Source organism: Ovis canadensis, chromosome 11 (genome assembly GCF_042477335.2).
Source record: "Ovis canadensis isolate MfBH-ARS-UI-01 breed Bighorn chromosome 11, ARS-UI_OviCan_v2, whole genome shotgun sequence".
NCBI lineage: Eukaryota > Metazoa > Chordata > Mammalia > Artiodactyla > Bovidae > Ovis > Ovis canadensis.
The window spans coordinates 50,424,053-50,443,245 of NC_091255.1; the positions used below are offsets into that span (position 1 = coordinate 50,424,053).

Consider the following 19,193-nt stretch of genomic DNA (forward strand, 5'->3'; position numbering starts at 1 on the left):
GGAAGAAGGAAGCAAATTATATTCAATGGTCCATAATTAAAACGAGAAATCACAGTGCAAGTCAGCTCTAAAGAAATACATTTATTTAAAACTTACATCAAGACGATTAGTAGCTCTAACACAGAACAAGGTAGCTTTAGGAACATAAAACAAGCTATTTTACAAGGTTATGTCTCAGACTGTCCTAAATTCTATATCTCGGACTTAATTAAAGGGAGACAGTCAAGATTATACTTGCGGTAAGACAGGGGCTCAATACTGCTAGCCCAGAAAACTCACTGTATCAACTTGAACTAAGTATTTATTTTACATGTAACTCAAGGAGCCCCTGCACGTAGACCATAAGAGCTTCAACCACATAGCAAGCACTGCTTTTCAATGAGTGCCAGTGCATCTGGCTGAAGATTAAGGTAACAAGTGCTCTACTGTGTGTGCTTCACCGTTAGACATTCGCAGGAATGGCCATACAGAGCAAGACAAAAGCCCAACAAAGGCAATCAACAAAGAGCAGTTATTTTGGCTATCTAATTAAATTCCTTGAAGCAAAATGACTACTATATTGTGTTACTGTATTACATCACTGGGCTATGAGCTGTTTTGTTTCCAATGACCAAAACATGTTATAATGTAAGCATTATAACAAAAACAAAAATGGACTATTCTCAAGAAATTAACAAGCTGGAGTGATAAACTGTGCCAAAATGTTTAACAATTTGAAAAAGGAGAGACTGAATTGTTTCTCCAAATAGTCTAAGGTTAAATGACAACCTATAAACACCCTATTTTTCTAGTGTTGGCAGAGGACTTGCATCACAACTCTACGTATTTGGAAAAGACATGAAATGTGGCTGATACACCCTTTTTAAGCTTAGTTTGAGGCAAATACAAAAAACATCCCTTTGGTTATGCTTGATTAGGCCAAGTAACTAAAATGCACAATTTAGCTTACCTGTCTACCTATAGTATAGTGTTCATATTAGAATTATGAAGCAGAGAATGAAGTATTTAAACACAGCACATGCTACACTAGTCAAGAAACATAAAAGAGGAAAAAAGTGTGCTCTAGAAACTGCCTTACCGGCAGCTTGAAGAGCTTAATATACAAAAGCACACAAATCTGCCATAAACATTATCTTTCCAGCTTCAAACCTCTGTTCTACATAAAGATTTCAATTTATTTTTTGGTCCCAGAAATACTATACAAAACTCAATAATCAAGACAAAACTGATGTCCATAAAATTTTAGGTTCTTTTTTTTTTTAAGCAAAATAGTTTTGAATTGGCACAGCAAAAGCAAAGTTGTATATCAAGATACACAAGACTAATCATGCAAATCAGACTCACAACTGCAAGTGAGAGGTATTACTTAAACACTAAGCTCATGACTGACATTCTCAATATGTACACTGGGCTTTTTTTTTTTTTTAAACCGTGGTGGGGGTAGCTATACTCAAAGGATATCCATTTCAAGATCTAAGCAGCCTCACTTAAAGTTATATACAGTTCTTACTTTTTGATATAGTCAATTCCCCTCTTTTCCTTCTACAAAACAAAAGCAACAACAACAAAAAAGGTTTGCTTAAATACATGTTAAGCTGCCTTTTTAAAGCTGTATTTTTAACTGCTTAAATTGTCAAATGTAATCTTCAGTTTTCATTAAAAAGGAAATTTCTTTCCTAAAGAGCCATTTCAGGCTGGTCATCATAATCAGAACCTTTCCAAATGCTGAGGGATGTTATTTCTAGTTTAAAATTTCAGAATGTCAGCCTTGAACAGATTTAAGCAAATCTGGTTTCTTTCCTTATTAACAAGTTAGTTAGGATATTTTAGAAACACAAGTTATCGATGTGAAATCACACATGTGAATTCAAATATGAAAATTAGGAATTCAGTGGTCAGGAACCCTGCACACATGATCATGCAACGAAGGACTTACCCTCTCTTTCCAGCCATGGTCTAGGCTGCCTGCTGAGTTAAAAAACAACAGTTTCAATCACGTTTTCAAAACCAGATTATACCTAAATCTTATGAGTTATGGCTTCTGCTACATCATGTGAAAAAAAAGACAACCCTACAAGTAACTTGGTAATGGCTATCTCAGAAGACATCTCTGAGGCCAAAAAAAAAAAAAAAAAGCAGTTAAAAAAAACTGACATCACACCCTCCTGGAAAGAAACTGGTACCTTACTGAGCTACTAAATTATTTCAACACCATCAAGAAAAGGAAGTTTGCTGGTACAGTCTATCAGAGAGAAATGAGAACACCATTCAATGAGCTTTTGTCTTGCATAGACCTCTCACAACTAATCAGCAATTCTCAGAATCTAATAACTTTTATTAAAATAGCCACAAATAAATCGAAATTGAGGAAATGGTAGAGATGGGGTAGGATAATATATCCTCATATAGAAACAGACTTGCAGTTTCCCACCCCTACCCTGGACTAAATTAAATGCATTTAAAGTAGATTTCCAACACATTTTTTAAAAATGTTCTTAGGCAAGGATACCAATTTAGAAATTTCAGGTAATTTCTTAGAATTGAGTCCAAGGGTAAGTATTAATAGTCCTGCAGCACACTGAGAGCCAAAATTCCTGGTTGTGCTTTTTCTTCTGATGTTTGATCCAACTGCTAAGAACTATAATGAACTAACTGGGGGAAAAAAAAAATTACTGCACTTGGAATTTACCTTCTAGAATAGTATTCCAGAATGTCCAAGAAGGTAGAAACATTCTGAAAGAAACAAGAAAAGTATACTGGACCCCACATTTCAAACCACTACAGCAGGAGTTTCTTACATTAACTGAATGCTAAAGGTCAATCTATGTGATAATTTGCATACTGCCTGGGCACAGGTGAGATCACAAGAATGCATCAGAATAAATAAAAGATAACCACAGCGATCAATTTTTAAGAGCCGTAATTATGTGCCCAAATGTTGTAGTCTCGGCTCAGGCAAAGTTTCAATGAAGGTCTAGGGCAAACGGATAAAATATTATAATAATCCAGGTTGAGAAATAATAAGGCTTCTCTTTAGCAACATTTCCCTAAACTGTTAGTTCCTTCCTTCCTATTTTGAAAAGTTTCTTTGAGAAAGGAATGATGAGGATTCCATATAATATGCATTAGAGCAAAATTTAAAACTAAAGGCATTGAGTGTCGATTGTCATAGGTATTATTTATACTCAGTAACTTATCTTCAAATAACTCCTGAAAAAAGCATTTTAAAATTTTTCAATGCCTTTGATTTCTTACTCTAGACTAGTAATATTTTTCTGCTTAGAGAAACAAATTTCAAAGATATAACTTCCTCTGTAATCAGTTCATCAGCTAAAGATCAGTACTCTTGCTAACCACCATTATCTCAGAGTGATAGCCTGAAGTTTACAACAGAGATGCTAAAGAAATGAAAAATATTCCACAAATGCCAATCACAAGTTTTTCATCAGTCCTGTCTTCTAGAAATAAACAAGATAGAATTGCAAGATAAATAAAGACAACAAAATAGCAATGCAAACATTGTGAAATCATCTTGCTGAAACATTGTGCTTTTTCCTTCAGACTTCAACCTCACTATTGCACATTCCTCCTATAGATGAGGGCTCAATGCATGTATTCTGATCTTGTCAAAACCAACCATTCAGGAAAAAAAATGAAAAAGATTATCAAAATAAACGTGCAAATAAAATTGGTGCTTAAAGCATGTTCAAAACGTAAGTCCCTAAAACAAAGAAGTTATAAACTGTTGGCAGAAAAACAACCAAGTAACTACACCTGGTTTTTCCATTTATCTTTAATAAGATCTTATTTTGCCAACATACACACAAACCAACAACAGATCAAGACGGCAAACTGACAAAAATTACCACGTACTGAATTGATTTTCCCATTCTTCAGTTTTTAACTGTATTTCATTTATATGGGGTGATAATCCATTCATGTAGAAAATAAGTTATTGACCTACATTTTCAAGTAACAGTCTGGGTATCTTCAGCCTCATGAAAAGGTCTGTGTTAAGCATGCATCAAAGAACCTAGCATTCTATCTGAGAGCTTGGCACTCGCCGCATGTTTAGGGCATGTCGATGTATTTCTTGCATCTGTCTGATCCTGTCCTTCTGCCACATTAAGTTTTGAGGCATAGGATATCTCTGAGTGCCATGCAAGTACCGGTATGGGATTCTCACGTGGCAGGCAGTGGCTCGACAACGGGGTTGTGGCATGGGAGGAAGAAGCATCCACCGCTTTCTCTCAGCACAGTATCGGTAGGCTTCTTTCCTATACTGTTTGTCAATATCATCACTGTTTTTCCAGCCTCCAATAATGAAAACGTCATCTCTGTAATAGCAGATGGCCGCTCCTTCAATGCTTAGGACTTCTGGGGGTAAACTTTCAAGGATCTCATCGGAAACCTGGTTGGCGATTTTTCGTATCGCCTCTTCGTTTTCTAAAGAATAACTCTTGGGGCAGCATGAGGCTGTCTGATAAAAGTTTGAGTTCACCACAGACATTTGGAAAAAGCAGTAATTGTCAATAAGCGGCAAAGATTCCACATCTTGCCACTGTCGAGTCTCCGTGTCGTAGCAAGTAATGACAGCCTTTAATCCATCTTCAGTGTCCCGGTCCACAGGAGTGCGGGCAGCAATGTACACAAACCGGTCTTCAATGGCGAGCGCTTTCACATCCCGAAGAATCTTTGGTGCTGATTCCAAATTGTGCCATTTATCTAGCTCGGGATTATAAACAGTCACATCTTTAAAACCGGGACTGAAGTTGCCATGTCCGCCAATGCTGTAGAGCTTCCCCTTGACTTCTGTTAGCCCAAAAGAATGCTTCCTTGTCATCAGACTACAAACGTGTTCCCAGGTATTCAAATTTGGATTATACCTTTCCACAGTTTTAGCGAACCCTGGTTCCATTGACCCAGCAACATACACGTAGGATTCTGTTACTGCAACGGCATGTCCATCAAGGTGATTATGGATATGGGGTAGGTTTACCCATCTGTCCTCATCGACAAAATATCCCACACATTCACTTAAATAGTCCCCTCCTTCTGACACGCCTCCAATAACCATGATCACGTCCATGTTTTGCCCATAGCGAGGTAATAATGAGACATGAGAAGCAGGATGCTGGAATGTGCCAGACTGTATGTTCTCAGCTCTCAGAGCGTGCCTCTCCACTGCATCGGCCACCAACTTGACGCAAACTTCATTATTGGCCACCAGCCTCTCTGGTTTGACATGACGAGTAAGGTAAGTAGGTTTCATCTGGGACAATCTGAGCAATTTAAAAAGTTCTTCAAAGTATCTCTCTCTCTCTTCAGCATTTCTCTGAACCCACTTCAAAACTGTTTCAAATAGAACCTCTTCGGAATCAACTGTGATCTCCAAGTCTGACAGCCAGTCTCGGATGAGGTGGAAAGGTAAAGTATAAAATTCCTCATCCTGAATTACTTTGTGGAAGTTTCTCCGTATCATATCCGCCGCTTTCAGAGCAAGCTGGCTTAGGGTATACATGTGAGCTAAGCTATGAATGGCCACACAATTAGAGAGATGAAGCTTTTTCTTGAGAAATTCTCCACAAAACTCTTTTAAACGAATTAATAGGAACCTAAAACCAAGAAAAAGAGGAAGGATTAATTTTCAAATGTGCATACTTTGAAAATGCTCTCTGAGAACATCTAAATTATACAAACTGAAATACAAGTTTCCTCTCACTTCATTCACAACACTTGAAAAAAAAAAAAAAGCAAATCCTCCCAAATTAAACAGGATTGTGTGGGAAAGTATGTTTAAAAGTATATATAAAAATCATATTTATATATTTTATTCACATTAGTTTACATGTAATTATATATTATACAGAATTTTGTGATACACACACAAAATGGAGTTTTGGATTATGTAAGGTATTTCAGAACATATCCTTTAATAAAAAACAACAGTCCTACACTCTGTTTCCACTGTAATTTACCCTTGGCAAAGGCAAACCTCAATCCAAATTTGTCTGTGCCCTCCTGCCCAAGTCCCTGGCTAGCAACCAGTCTCTTCTTAGATAAGGCTGGGTCTCAGTGAAGAGACTTCCTTAAACATCAACTACATGGTATAAAAACTGTGACTCCTGGGAGGCTATGTGGTCAGATTTCAGAGGGAATGGCAGTGTAGGCTTTGTGTCAGAGGTTTTAATCTTCTCATCACCAGAACTTTCTCCCTGAGTAACCCAGGGATGGAGGCAGGAGTGGTGCTCAGGGGTTTTGTCCTGAGGTGGGTTCTCATTAAAGCAGGAGTGGCAAGGCAAACTCAAAGATCTGAAGAAGCCAAGAAATGAAACAACAGAAAATGTGTAGGCCAGTCCACATTAAAAAGAAAAGCGATTTGGCATGTAGCTGACTAGATGTTGTTGGCTCACATAAATTAATCTGGCAGAATTAAGCCCTAAGGGTGGCCAATTTGAGACTACTGCTAAGGAGTAAGGGCATGGCAACCCACTCCAGTATACCTGCCTGGAGAATCGCATGGACGGAGGAACCTAGAGGGCTAAGAGTCCATAGGGTTGCAGAGCTGGACACGACTGCAGCGATTTAGCACACACACTAAGGATTAAATCTCCAGAATGGAAAACATAACTTAAGAATGACTTCACCAGTCAGTCCAGGCCTCTCTCACTTCAGTAACTACTACTATGATTACTGTGCTTAATAACTAACTGACTTGTGATATGAAGATGAATTTCAAGACAGGTTCCCTTTACCCTCTTTAGGGAGCACACGATCTCAAACATAAGACAAAGACAAGGCAGAGTGGTTAAGAGCTCTAGTGGCTCTCAAATATGCCTGGGTACCAGGATCACTCTTTCTTGGGCTTCCCCACCTTCTACTTGTGATTTTTGGCAGGTGCTCCAGGTAAGCCAACACATATTTCCTTGGACAGGTGTTTGGAAACACTGCTCTATGAAAACAATAGCTGCCTGTCAGATACTAGGCATGTGTCACGTGACGGGGATCATGCTGGGCACTTCCTATTATAGCTTTACAGTGTAAGTGCCCTGCAAGGTAGGTATGATCAACAGACAGACTACATGGGGGAGGAGGGGTTGTAAAGGAATCCTGCCTCAAAGCTGATGGGTAAGACTGGTGGTGATGGTTGCAGGGCATAGTGTCAAACACAAGGTGGCTACTCAGCAACTGACATATGGAGAGAAGTTAAAGTTTTAAGTAAACTGTCTGGGGGTGTTCTCTCCTCTCCTCACCCAAGTCTCCAGTAAAGGAGGAGAGAACAGTAAACCTGAAAGAACACACGCTCACATGACAGAAGAAAACAGAGCTGGAGTGAGTGCAATGACCCTTCTCCGTCCATCTGCATTCACCAAACCACCCCTTGCAGACACACACCTGCCACATTCCACCCCACCCTCAAATAGATGACCCAGTATCATGCTTTGAGAAAACAGAAGCAATCAGGCAAAAACCTCATTTTCCCATTATCCAATCCTTTTTATTTTTCCAGCCACATCGAGAGGCTTGGAGGATCTTAGTTCTTCAACCAGGGCTTCAATCTGGGTCCCAGCAGTGAAAGCCATGAGTCCTAATCCCTAGACCACCAGAGAATTCCCTCCCACTATTCAACCTGTCTGCCTACAGCTGTACCCTATACTCTGCCTTCCCAGTCCCACTTCTCCACTTCTAATATGGATTCTATACCCTTCTTGGTTTCAAAGACTCTGGCCCTTATAACATCAATTTCTCCTCTTCCACAGATTCATTTTCATCAGCACACAAACACACTCCAGGATCTCTCAGGTTGTGTGCGTGCGTGCTTAGTCACTCAGTCGAGTCCCCAACTCTTTCGCGACCCCATGGACTGTAGCCTGCCAGGCTACAGGTAATTTTCCAGACAAGAATACTGGAGTGGGTTGCCATTTCCTCCTCCAGAGATCTTCCCGACCCAGGGATCGAACCCAGGTCTCCTGCGCCTCCTGCATTGGCAGGCGGATTCTTTACCACTGAATCACCGGGGAAGTCCATCTCCTAGCTTACAGAGGGAAAAAGACCTCCCTGGATGACTCCTCACACAGGTCCATGAGTATCATTTTTCTGATCCTCTTGACAGACTATTTCTTAAATACTATTTTTTAAAGATACTGTATTATTTGGCTGCTTGAGGTTATCTTTTAGTTGTGGCATGTGGGATTTAGGTCCCAGACCAGGATAGAACCAGGGCCCCCTGCACTGGAAGTGCAGCATTTTAGCCACTGGACCACCAGACAAGTCCCAATGGTCAGACGTAAATGGCTCTTGTCAGTGCCATCAATGACCTCTATTATCACCAAATCCAATGATCACTTACAAGTGACAGCGTTGCCATGACTGGCTGCTCCCTCCTTGATACACTCTAGCCTTTCATGGGATCAGGTGCTCTGCTGGTGTCTCTTTAACATTCTGGAGAACCCCAGAGCGCAGTCCTTCGGTTTCTCTTTTCTATCTACACTCTCTTCCTAAGCAATTTTATCCAGTCCCAAAGCTTTAATTACCATCTATATGCTAATTTCCTCCCAATCTCTAGCTCCCAAAGCTCTTCCATCCAATATCCTATTAGACATCCAGTAGAAGACGTTTCCTGGACCAAAAACCAAACACTTCCTCCCAAACACTTTCCTGCACTTTTCCACATCTTAATCAATAATAACTCCATCTTTCCAATGGGTCAAAAAACCAGCAGTCTTTTCCCTCATCCCTCACATCAAATCCACTGGCAAATTTCTCTCCTCTGCTTTCAAAATACATCTAGAATCAAAGCATTTCTCATCACTTTTACTTCTCCCTCCTCAGACCAAGCCTCTACCACCGCTGTAACAACCTCCTAGTCTCTCTTATGCCCTTGCAGCCCCTTCCCCACCACCTCATACTTTTTCTCAACACAGAAGAATTCTCCAAATCAGAATGCATCATTACTCTAGCCTAAACCTTCCCATGTTACTCAGAGTAGGAGCCCAAGTCCTTCCACAGGCTGACACAGCCCTGTGGGATCTGGATCCATCCCCATTACCACCCTCAGGCCTCTCCTACTTCTCTTCTCTTGCCCGGCATCCCTCTGATAAAGCCACACTGGCCTTTTGCTATTCTCACAATTGAAGAGACTTACCAGCAGCAGCCTCCAGAGAAGCTCCATCTCAGGGTCTTTGCACCTGAGACGTCCCCTACCTGAAACACTCTTAACCACACCTCTTTCAATTCTTTGCAAATGTCTTTTTCTTCAGGAGGATTTCTCTATCCATTCAATTTAAAGAACAGCTTCTTTACATCAACGTTGTCTGTATGACCCACCATCCTTTATTTTTCAAAATGGCTAGAGCAATCATCCAACAGGCTGTTTTATTTGCGGTCCATCTACTTATGTAAGTGCAATGCGGAAAGGGACTTTTGTCTATTTTGTTCACTGCTAAATCCCCAGATGCTCAGAACCCAGTGGCTGACTCAGGAGGTAGTTGTTCAAATAACAAATATGCACATAGAATACTGCCCCAAAAGGCTCCTCCCCATCTCCAAACTGCATTCACCTGCTTCCTAAATAGTTTCTGGAATATCCATCTGGGCCCTCTAAAACCCATTTTCCACAGTAGCAGAATCATCTTAAAAATATTTCAGTCAAATCATTTCTTTAGCCAGCTTCACATCACCTTGTTAAAATCCAAACTCCTTTATCCAACGCATTTCACACATCCTTCTCCCGTTCACCCCCTAGATCACTGAATTTTCCTTTTTTACTTCTCTAAGCCAAACGAGATGCGGGGCCTTTGCACTATCTGCCAGGAATGGTCATTCCGCATCTTTGCATGGCCAGGATTCCCTTGCCATTTAAAGGTCCCATGTCACCTCCTGAGAAAGGTCTTTATGCAATTACTATCCTTTTAAAATATCAACACTGTACTCATTAAAGGCGGACTTTTTCATTGTCTTTGTCTCTTCACCTGGAGACACGACCCCTCGCCTGACTGGCCGGCTGCACCCTGTGTGCCCAGCGCAGTGGCAGCTCCACAACACGCAGCAGGCGCTCAATAAGTATCAAACGAATCCACTTCGTTAGGGCTCACTTGAGCCTACCCAGGGCACTGCCCTCCCCGCCTTTTCCCGCGCCCTCCCTGGATGCGGCCCGCGGTCCGCGAGCATCTCCACCCCCGCCCTCCGCATCCCGCCTGCGTCCCCTACCTGTCGGCCAACTCCAGCACCTCGTGCACACTGCCCGTGCTGACGCGGATGCGCCCCGTGTACATGTATTCGATAACGGCTTCCACCGTGTCGGGTTCGGGCCCGGGCTCGGAACTCCACTTGCGCATCTCCACCCGACCCGAGCGGGACTCGGAGAACTGACCCGACAGCAGGGGCGTGAAGTACTCGGTGGCGGCGGCCAGCACCGAGCGGTGGGCCCGGAACTCTCGGCCTCCCGCACCGCCAAAGCACAAGGTGATGTCGCAGAAGAGGCCCTGGCGCCGCTGTTCGTTCTGCCTCCACGACAGCTCCGAGCAGTGAGAGCTGCACTCGAAATCCTCGGCCTCCGGGCCCGGGTCGCCCCCGCTCGCCTCCATTGCAGACAAACCAGGCCCAGGCCCGAAGTCCACCGTGCCGCTACCTCTGACTTCGGCGGCTAGCCCCGCGGAGCCGGCGGCGGCTGTCTCCATGCTCTCCATCTCCAGCACCTGCAGAGATGCTGCCGCCGCCGCTGCTGCCGCCGCCGCCACAGCCGCAGCCGCCATCTTGACGCCGCCGCGCCCGACTCCTCAGCCCCCGAACGATTCTGCCGTTCTGGTGCGACACAGAGGGATTCTGGGAATAAAGAGTGGGCGTGGGGCGGAGCCAGCCGCCGCTGGGTCTGCGCACGCGCCGCCGCGCCTGTCCTTCGGCGTCCGTCTCTGGTAAGGGGTAACCGTTGCGCTCCCGTTAAGACTGTCTTCCCCGGAGGCCTCCCATCCACATGCCCATTTGGACGATGGCTCTTTCCTCCTCCTAGAGAGCAGCGTGTTCTTCGTGGTCGTTTTGTGCAACAAAAACCACCTTAGACCCTTACCCATTAGTGTCTTGGGTGGCACCGTTGGATTTTTATTTAAAGGTTTAGGATGGCCTTGGAATAAAAATGGAAAAAAGAAAAAAGACTTGAGACTGAGCCCCAGTTAAGTGGATGAGGGTGAGCAAATAACTTACTGTCTTTGAACTAATTTTTCTTTTAAAAACGGGATACTAACTTGGCAGATCTCTGTGAAGGTTAAATGAGGTGTTTAACCTTCAGGTGTTTTTACATAGTGCTTGGTCCACAATTACTGGTCCATACATACTTGTTTAAATGATGAATAAAAGCCACTTTGAGGCTTCAGGCAAGGGAATGGCTTAATCAGACACACCTTTAAAAATACCTCTAGTGGGCTGCTTGGAGAGTGGGCTGTAAGGAGACAAAACTAGAACAAAGGGCACTAAGTTAGCAGACCCGATAGGGACAGATCAGTTATTTAAAAGATAAATCTGCAGGACTTGCCAACCAGAGAAGTGAAAGGATGCCTTCCAGGTGTTTGGCTTGAGTAAGTAAACCTTTGGTTTCCATTCACTGAGAAATGGGAGGCACAATTTCACAGAAGATACTGGGGTTTATTTTCTTTTTAACATCTATTTATCTGTCTGCACCTGGTGGTGTGCTGGATCTTACTTCCCGGACCAGGGATGGAGCCCAGGGCTGCTGGCAGTGAAACTGGGCAGTCCCAAACACCGGACTGCCAGGGGAATTCCCTTGATTCTTCTTTAAGAGATGTTTATGAACTTTTTTTTTTTTTAAGATCTTATTTATTTTTGATTGCGAGCTATCTTTGTTGCTGCACTTGGGCCTTCCCTGGTTGCAGCGTGGGCTTCTCATTGTAGTGGCTTCTTGTTGCGGAACACAGGCTCCAGGCACTCAGGCTCAGGCTCTAGAGCGTGGGTTCAGTAGCTGTAGGACATGCGCTTTAGTTGCTCCTCAGCATGTGGAATCTTCCCAGACCAGGGATTGAACCTGTGTCTCCTGCAGCACTGGCAGGCAGATACCCATCTACTGTACCATCAGCAAAGTCCGTGGATGAACACTTTAAAACTGCCATGTAGTAAAACTTAGTAAGTACACTTCAAAGGAATGCAGATGAAAATATATGGATGACATGAGATGGCAGTCAGTGTTACTATAGAGTTTATTTAAACCAAACTATGATAATACAGAGGAAAGACAGAGGTGGCAGCTGCCTGGAATCTTTGTGGATTACAGATGCAAACTGGCTGGAGAAGAGTCAATAACAGACAAAAGTCAGGTGCATAAATACAGAGAACATAAGACACAAGACGTTTCACAGCTTTTTGCTTTGCGCTTCCATTTTAAACATATGTATGTTACAAGTTTACATTTTAAATGACCACTCCCCATACTCTGTAACAATGGCTAAGGACGCAGTGGCCCCATTCCCCCTGACACAAGCAGACACTGGTCTGCAACAGGGAGATACCAAACAAACTCCTAACACACAACATACAAAAAGATCTTAAAAAAAAAAAAAAATCAGATTAATACAATGCTATTCAGGTTATATGAGGAAGAAAAGGGAAAAAATAAGATATTAGGGATAGAGGTCCTTAAATGGAAAGTATCTTGAGGTCTTAAAAGTATCATTCCCTTCCTTCAAGGGAAAACTTTTTTTTTTTTAAAGCTAATGGAAAAAGTAAAAGAAAGCAACATTGTAACACCCTCCAGTGAGGAAGAACACTATCCTGACAGTGCTTAGATGCTTCCATATAATAAATATAGCAGGTAGCAGAACAAATGTCACAAGTATTGGCTGGGTTCTTATTTCTATGCTTATAAAAAAAAATATTAAGCTTCTTTGTGTAGACTGAACAGTGTTAGCCTGTGGATGTTGGTCTTCAATGTCTGTACACTGGGGGCTGTTTATACTCCAGGCCCATCCTTTAAGCAAGCTCCAATGCCAGATGTCTCTGGCTATTTCCCGAGGGTAAGAGTTCTCATCCTCACTTTATTGTAATAGGGTTCCTGGCTCTGTTACATGCTCATGTGTTCCGGAAGAACATATGAAATATCATCCCATGGGTGACGGTAGAGCCCCTGCTTCAGCCTCTTCTGATCAAGATAGTGTCCTAAAACAGAGCAAACGCATCTTTTTGTTAAGAACTGGTGAGTGTTGAATTTTGGTGAGGGAGAGAAGACAAGGAAGGGAAATCTTACTAATACACACAAAAATGGGGAAGTACATCTAGATCCATCCCGCAGGTAGATGTTTGCATTGGTAAAAGGAACTGTTGGATTTCATTCTGTTTTCCTAGGCTAGCAATCAAACTCATTTCCAAGAAAAAAAGGAACAAAGATAAACCGGAAGTTAAACAAAGGAAGAATTAGCAAAATGATCAAAACAATGTGGCATCTCTCTGATAGAAACTGGCCTGGGGAATTCCCTGGTGGTCCAGTGGTTAGGACCGAGATTTGACCCAGCTTGAGGAACTAAGATCTTGCAAGCTGTGCAGGACAGCCTAAGAAAGAAACTAGCCACATAAGTAAGTGGTATACCTGAACCACGGGGTAAAACAAACAAACAAAAAACCGAAACCAAACAGACTCTTACTACTAACTTACCAATGAAGCCCATACTCCTTCCCAGCACAAAGATGCCGTTGAGGGCTCCAATGTCAATATATTCATCAGCTTCCTCCCTGTAACACACAATCCACTTGTAGTTTTCAGATGGCTCACATGACTGCCCTCCTTCCCACAGACACTATAATTTCTGCCCAGGAATGAGAAGCTAGCTGTCTTTGGACTCTAATTAGTAAAGGGAGGGTGTTCTGGGTGGTAGGCGTAGAGGCAGTTCTTAATGCTCTCTCATGAACATGCATTGCTCTTGGAGTTGGGAGGAATCACCGAGAAAAATCAATCAATGTTAGGAGGAAGAAAATAGCTGCAGGCTCACCGAGTGAAGGACCCGCAGTGTCTAAGCATGTCCACAAATGCGACTCCAATTAAACCGTCTACATTCAGGATAAGGTTTGGTTTCTGGGCAGGCAAAAAAAAAAAAAAAAAAAATTCAACGCATTTGTCATTATTACTCATTTTTGCTCTGCATGATGTTCCACTATTACTACTAAAACTACTACTATGAATTCCTGACTGCTATTTTAAAACCTCCCACCAACACATCCCAGTTTATAGGAGAGACTGTCTTGATTTCTAAGGTCTAGCAGAGGACTCTCATTGACACTGAGTATGTGTCAACTTAGTTAAGCAACAGAAACAAAAATCTTTCAGAAAACCGGGTTCAATCAGAAAACCGGCGCACAATCAAACTGTGACTTGGCAGTCATTTTCTCCAAGAAATTCACCCAAAACCCTGATTTGGGAATTAGGAACATTTTCTTTTACCTTGGAGGTGGTAATCTTCTCTACTTCCAGCGCGTAGTCGAGCAGGGGGGTGGCAGGGAAGTGCTGTCTGACATAATCTTTGAGAATCTGCACGCGCATGTCTGGATTGTTGATCTAGGAAGTGATCCAAAGTTAGAGGAACCACTCGGACACGGCTGTCAAAAGACATGTTCCTGGGACTTCCCTGGTTGTCCAGTGGTTAAGACACCGCACTTCCACTGCAAGGGGCCTGGGTTTGATCCCTGGTGGAGAAACTAAGACCTCGCATGACACAGGCCCAAAAAAGGGGCGTGTCCTTGCTTGTGTCACAGGTAGACACAGCTGTACGTGTCATATCCACTGCTGTGAGGTTTAAGGTTTCTGATGTCCTCTCCTATTTGAGCCTCAAAACCACCTGAGATGTGGAGATATTGGATAAATTAGCCATGGATCCTACAGGGTCAAGCAGCAGGGCGCGGGACTTCCCTGGCGGTCCAGTGGTTAGAACTCTGCGCTTTCACTGCCAGGAGCCCAGGTTCAATCCCCAGTTGAGGAACTAAAATCTCAGGCCGAGCAGCACAGCCAAAAACCAAACCAAAAAACAAAAACAAAAAACCCAAAAGCAGTATGCACCTTCCAGCGGGAAGTCTGAGGTTCTAGCCACTAGCCACACTGCTCATCAGCAACCTAGTCAAGATGTAACCAAGTTCTACAAAGTTCTTAGTTTTTAACTAAGTAAGCACATGTTGGCAGTGGAGCAGCAAAGCACCCCTGAAATTCCAAGAAACCCTCTGGACCTGCAATGAGTGTAGATGAACTCTCGGTTCAGAGACCCATACTAGGCGGTCCCATCAGCAGGGGCGTGAGACAGACTGGGTGCCAAGTCCCAATACCACAGTGATCTCCTCCCTTGGCCAAGACACAAGGCTAGGATGGACGGCACCCAAAGACGGCATGGCAGCACAGGCGCGACGCTGGCTAGGCAAGGTGCCCTGTGCTGTGCGTGGGCCGTCTGCCTGGGAGCTGGGGGTGGTGGCCCAAGTTCTGCGAGGCCCAGATGGGATGTCCCTCAGCAGAAACCACTGTCTCCGGCTCAGTCTTTGCCATCCAGCCACCTCTGGACTTACTCTGCACTGGCCCAGTGTGGGGATGCCGGGATGAACGCAGGATCCTCTTATATTAATCCAAGTCATACACCCCACTTAGGCCAGCAGAGTGACTAACTTGCTGAGGTTCCTGGAGTGGTGGAGCCATGGACCCTGAACTGTCCCTGTGGGGGCCCAAGCAGCTGCCACTTCTTCTCTCATTCTCTGATTTCTAAACATAACTTGGCCCCAGGAGCCACTGAGATTTTTGGAGTGGTTACCCCAGTCCGCAGCATTATCTAGTGACTGATATGTCTGTCCCCTTAACCCTGACCTTAGTCCTTTCTCCTGTAAGAGTCACCTGGGAAGCTAAAGTTACCAAGGTCCCAGTTCATCACATTTTCACACCACAACTGAACATGACAGACACTGTTTTTGGGCAATCTGTTTTATAATGGGAAAAAGAGCTGCTCAGTGTCGGCATCTGTCAGCAAAGCTTTTGCCTGCTGGGAGCCAAGAGCCCGGCTGTGCTCCACACCCTGCTGACCCAGGGCCTGAAGACAACTCACCGACTTCACTCGGTGACCAATGCCCATGATAAGCTTTCCTTCCTTCTTCATCTTGTTCACGAACTCCATGGGGATGATGCCGCTGTCAAAGGCCTTGCTGAACATCTTGGCTGCTGCATCCAGGGCACCCCCAAACCGGTCGCCCTGTGGGAGGAGCCAGCCCATGTCACTCCAAGCTGTCAGTCTCCTTCAGCTTCTCGGGATGATCCAGAGTTCCCCCAACAGCCCCCGGCATGGGGTCTCACACGCCATGGCTCCCTCTAGGACTTCAATGCAGCCAAGTGGCATGATGCCAACCAAAGTCCCCGCTGTTCACCTCCTAGGATGACAATACTCACGATGGTGAGCAGTCCCGAGGTAAGGCTGGAGACCAGGTCCTTGCCGGCCCGAGCACAGATGATGGTGTTATGAGCCCCAGAGACGGCAGGCCCGTGATCAGCTGTCACCATCAGGCACATCTCTATGAACTGGCAAGAGTATTTGGGCAACCTGGAGGAGGGCGAGGACAGGGGAGGGGACATGAGAACTGGAACAAAGGTGAGGGGCTTGAACAAGTCACTCAAACTAGAAGGGCAACAAACCCCCAATCCAGGTCTAACACTGTCTTATAACTCCAAGGCAGAACTCTTTGATCCCTGAGTGGCTCTGAATGTTGCTGATATCAAATACTGCTTTTAAAATTGAGCTTAGCAAGCAGGGCTTGAAACCTCTTCTTTGGGCAGTTTTTTTCATCTGAGCTGCTGCGACAGGATGGGACCTGTGTTTGCAGTTACTACTCTCCACGTGCCAGGCAGGGGAGGTGAGGGCCCTGGTCCCTTTCACAGTGCACAGCGATCAACCTCCCACTGATGATTAAGAACAAAGTCTGGGGAGTTCCCTGGTAGTCCAGTGGTTAGGACTCCACACTTTCACTGCTTGGGCAGGTTCCATCCCAGATTGGGAAATTAAGATACCACAAAGTGTGTAGCACAATTGAAAAAAAAAACACACGAAAACCCACAAAACAAAATACCCCCAAGTCTGGAACTATGGGGACGCAAGAGCACATACAGTGAGACCTGTCAGGTATTACAAGCCTTGAACTTTTCCCAGGAAGGGCTCAAGGCAGGACTCAGACCCATCTCTCGGAGGTGAGACCAGGACACACACCAAGATTCCCACCTGGCTTTCTGCCCAGGACCACTCCAAGGCAGGGCTCTGTGACTACCTATTCATCAGCCTCCTTGCCCAGCTGTCAGTCCCAGGGGAGGGCTGAGCTTGGGAGTTGCAGAGAAAACCGATTTTTCCCCCCATGCAAGCTGATAAGACACAGATTTCAGAGGACACACTATAAGGTACTTTCTGCCTGTTGAGCAACTCCACCAGGCCTGCACTCTTTAAGCCACTAGGTGCATCCAGACCTTCTGTGCTAACCCTGACCTTTCTCTCAACAGGCGTGCATTCAACTCTGGCCCATTTCTTTAAAAGTTCCCAAGGGAAAGATCCTTGATCCAAGATCCTTGATGAGGTCACTGCTTTCTACTTCTGTTGGTTCAGGCTGGCCTTTCCATCCTTGGAAGACTTAGGAACCTGTCTCTTTCCTCTGACCTGTCCACTGATCTGTGGCCAGAAAGCTTGGCCCTGGACATACTCCCCAAAGCTGCCCACTCCCACTCCCTTGGCAGGGGAGGAAAATGAATGCTGAATCACAAGGCCCTACCCTCTTCTGCCCTCCATGCCTCACCTTTTCTGGAACCAGAGGAGGCCGAGGACCCCGCCAATGCCCATCTCCTCCTTGAAGACCTCGGTGATGGGCATGCCCGCATAGATAAGCTCCTGTCCTCGCTCGTCACAGATGCTGGTCATGAACGAGGCAGGTTTGCGGATCAAGCCCAACTCCTGAGCAGAGATGGGGGCAGAGACAAGCAGGGCTGTGGTGACCAGAGGTTCTCCCAGAACGTCCTCACTATCTGTGCCCAGAACCAGTGTCCCAGGTCTTAAATACTGGTGGCCAAGCAACAACTCTCAAAGTCCTCCCGAGAAGGAATCACAAAGCCCTTTGATTAGATCACTTGGGGCAAGAAAATAGGAGCAATCACTCCACGGCACCTGCTCAGCCTGGCCTGTTTCTTGTCTTTACTGAATGTTTGTGGACTCAGGCAGGGCACTTAGCTGTTGGCATCCAGGAGTTCCTTTTAACCTCACAACAGAGTAACCAGCCCCAGGTCACCTGGCTAAGAAATGGAAGAATGACTCCAAAGGGACAATTTTTAAATACTTTACACATAGCTGCTAGTCCCCCAGCGAAATGTAATGAGGCACGTGGCTGGGGAGGTGGGAGAATCCCCTCAACATGCCCTTTTCCACCGGGAGAGCAGTGAGGTCCTGAATCTTCCATTTTCAGAGTCGGGGTATAAGGCAGGCAGTGCCAGCTAATTGTCCAAGCCCATTTCTTTAGTTATTCCTTCTGAACTTAAGAAATGCCTCTAATTATATTTTAATTATAGAAGCAACAGGAATACACTCTCCTTTCAAGAAATCGACACTAGAACAAATGAAGTCATGTTGCCTTTGCCCTCCACCCCACCCACCCTGGTTTTCTGATTTCAAGTCTGTTAGTTTGGTGAACATTTTTCTGGACCTTTCTTTCTCTGATTTTATGTACACACATGGACACATGGAGAACAGACATCATTTTGCATGCCTACATTTTTCATACTCAGAAACACTGTTCTACAATGCACTATTTATTCAATGAATCTGAGTGCTACACGTTAGCATATATCTAGATCGAGTTCATTCTGTTTAACTGCTGTCGAGTATCCCCTCATGACAACCCCACATGTCAGCCATTCCTCCACCAATGACCATCAGCTCAAAAAATATTCTTGAACATATGTATACATGCAAGCATTTCCTTCAGGGAGCTTTCCAGACAGGGAATTGCTGGGTCATACGGTATGAGCGCTGTTATACTGAATTGATGTTATCCACGTGCCTTTCAGAGAGGTCACGCCAACGCTACTCCCACCACCAACGAATCAACGTATCAGCCTCATCGTGTGTGCCAAGTCGCTTCAGTCATGCCCAACTCTTTGCAACCCTATGGACAGTAGCCCACTAGGCTCCTCTGTCCATGGGACT

General features: G+C 44.6%; 2 protein-coding genes across 9 annotated transcripts in view; both read right to left on the reverse strand.

Moving 5' to 3' along the window:
* Positions 1 to 61: 61 nt before the first annotated feature.
* Positions 62 to 11,050, reverse strand: KLHL11 (kelch like family member 11). Of its 4 annotated transcripts, none has more exons than XR_011259900.1 (3): positions 10,210 to 10,814; positions 3,965 to 5,615; positions 62 to 1,968 (listed from the first exon to the last, which is right to left on the reverse strand). XR_011259900.1 is itself a non-coding variant. In XM_069603723.1 (2 exons), the coding sequence occupies exons 1-2, from the start codon at positions 10,752 to 10,754 to the stop codon at positions 4,034 to 4,036; spliced, it is 2,127 nt and encodes a 708-aa protein (XP_069459824.1). In that variant the 5' UTR covers positions 10,755 to 11,050; the 3' UTR covers positions 62 to 4,033. The 4 variants fall into 4 exon arrangements, 1 of the variants encoding a protein (XP_069459824.1); XR_011259898.1 differs by having other exon boundaries at positions 62 to 1,965; positions 3,874 to 5,615; XR_011259899.1 differs by having other exon boundaries at positions 3,874 to 5,615.
* Positions 11,051 to 12,188: 1,138 nt separating this feature from the next.
* Positions 12,189 to 19,193, reverse strand: part of ACLY (ATP citrate lyase) — a 42,483-nt gene continuing 35,478 nt past the window's right edge. For all 5 annotated transcript variants that reach the window (XM_069603719.1, XM_069603720.1, XM_069603718.1 and 2 more), the window contains 7 exons: positions 17,794 to 17,948; positions 16,409 to 16,559; positions 16,071 to 16,214; positions 14,438 to 14,551; positions 13,989 to 14,071; positions 13,655 to 13,731; positions 12,189 to 13,161 (listed from right to left, as the gene is read on the reverse strand). In XM_069603719.1, coding sequence (XP_069459820.1) covers positions 13,067 to 13,161; positions 13,655 to 13,731; positions 13,989 to 14,071; positions 14,438 to 14,551; positions 16,071 to 16,214; positions 16,409 to 16,559; positions 17,794 to 17,948 — 819 coding nt within the window. In that variant the 3' untranslated portion in view covers positions 12,189 to 13,066. The remainder of the gene's footprint in view (positions 13,162 to 13,654; positions 13,732 to 13,988; positions 14,072 to 14,437; positions 14,552 to 16,070; positions 16,215 to 16,408; positions 16,560 to 17,793; positions 17,949 to 19,193) is intronic.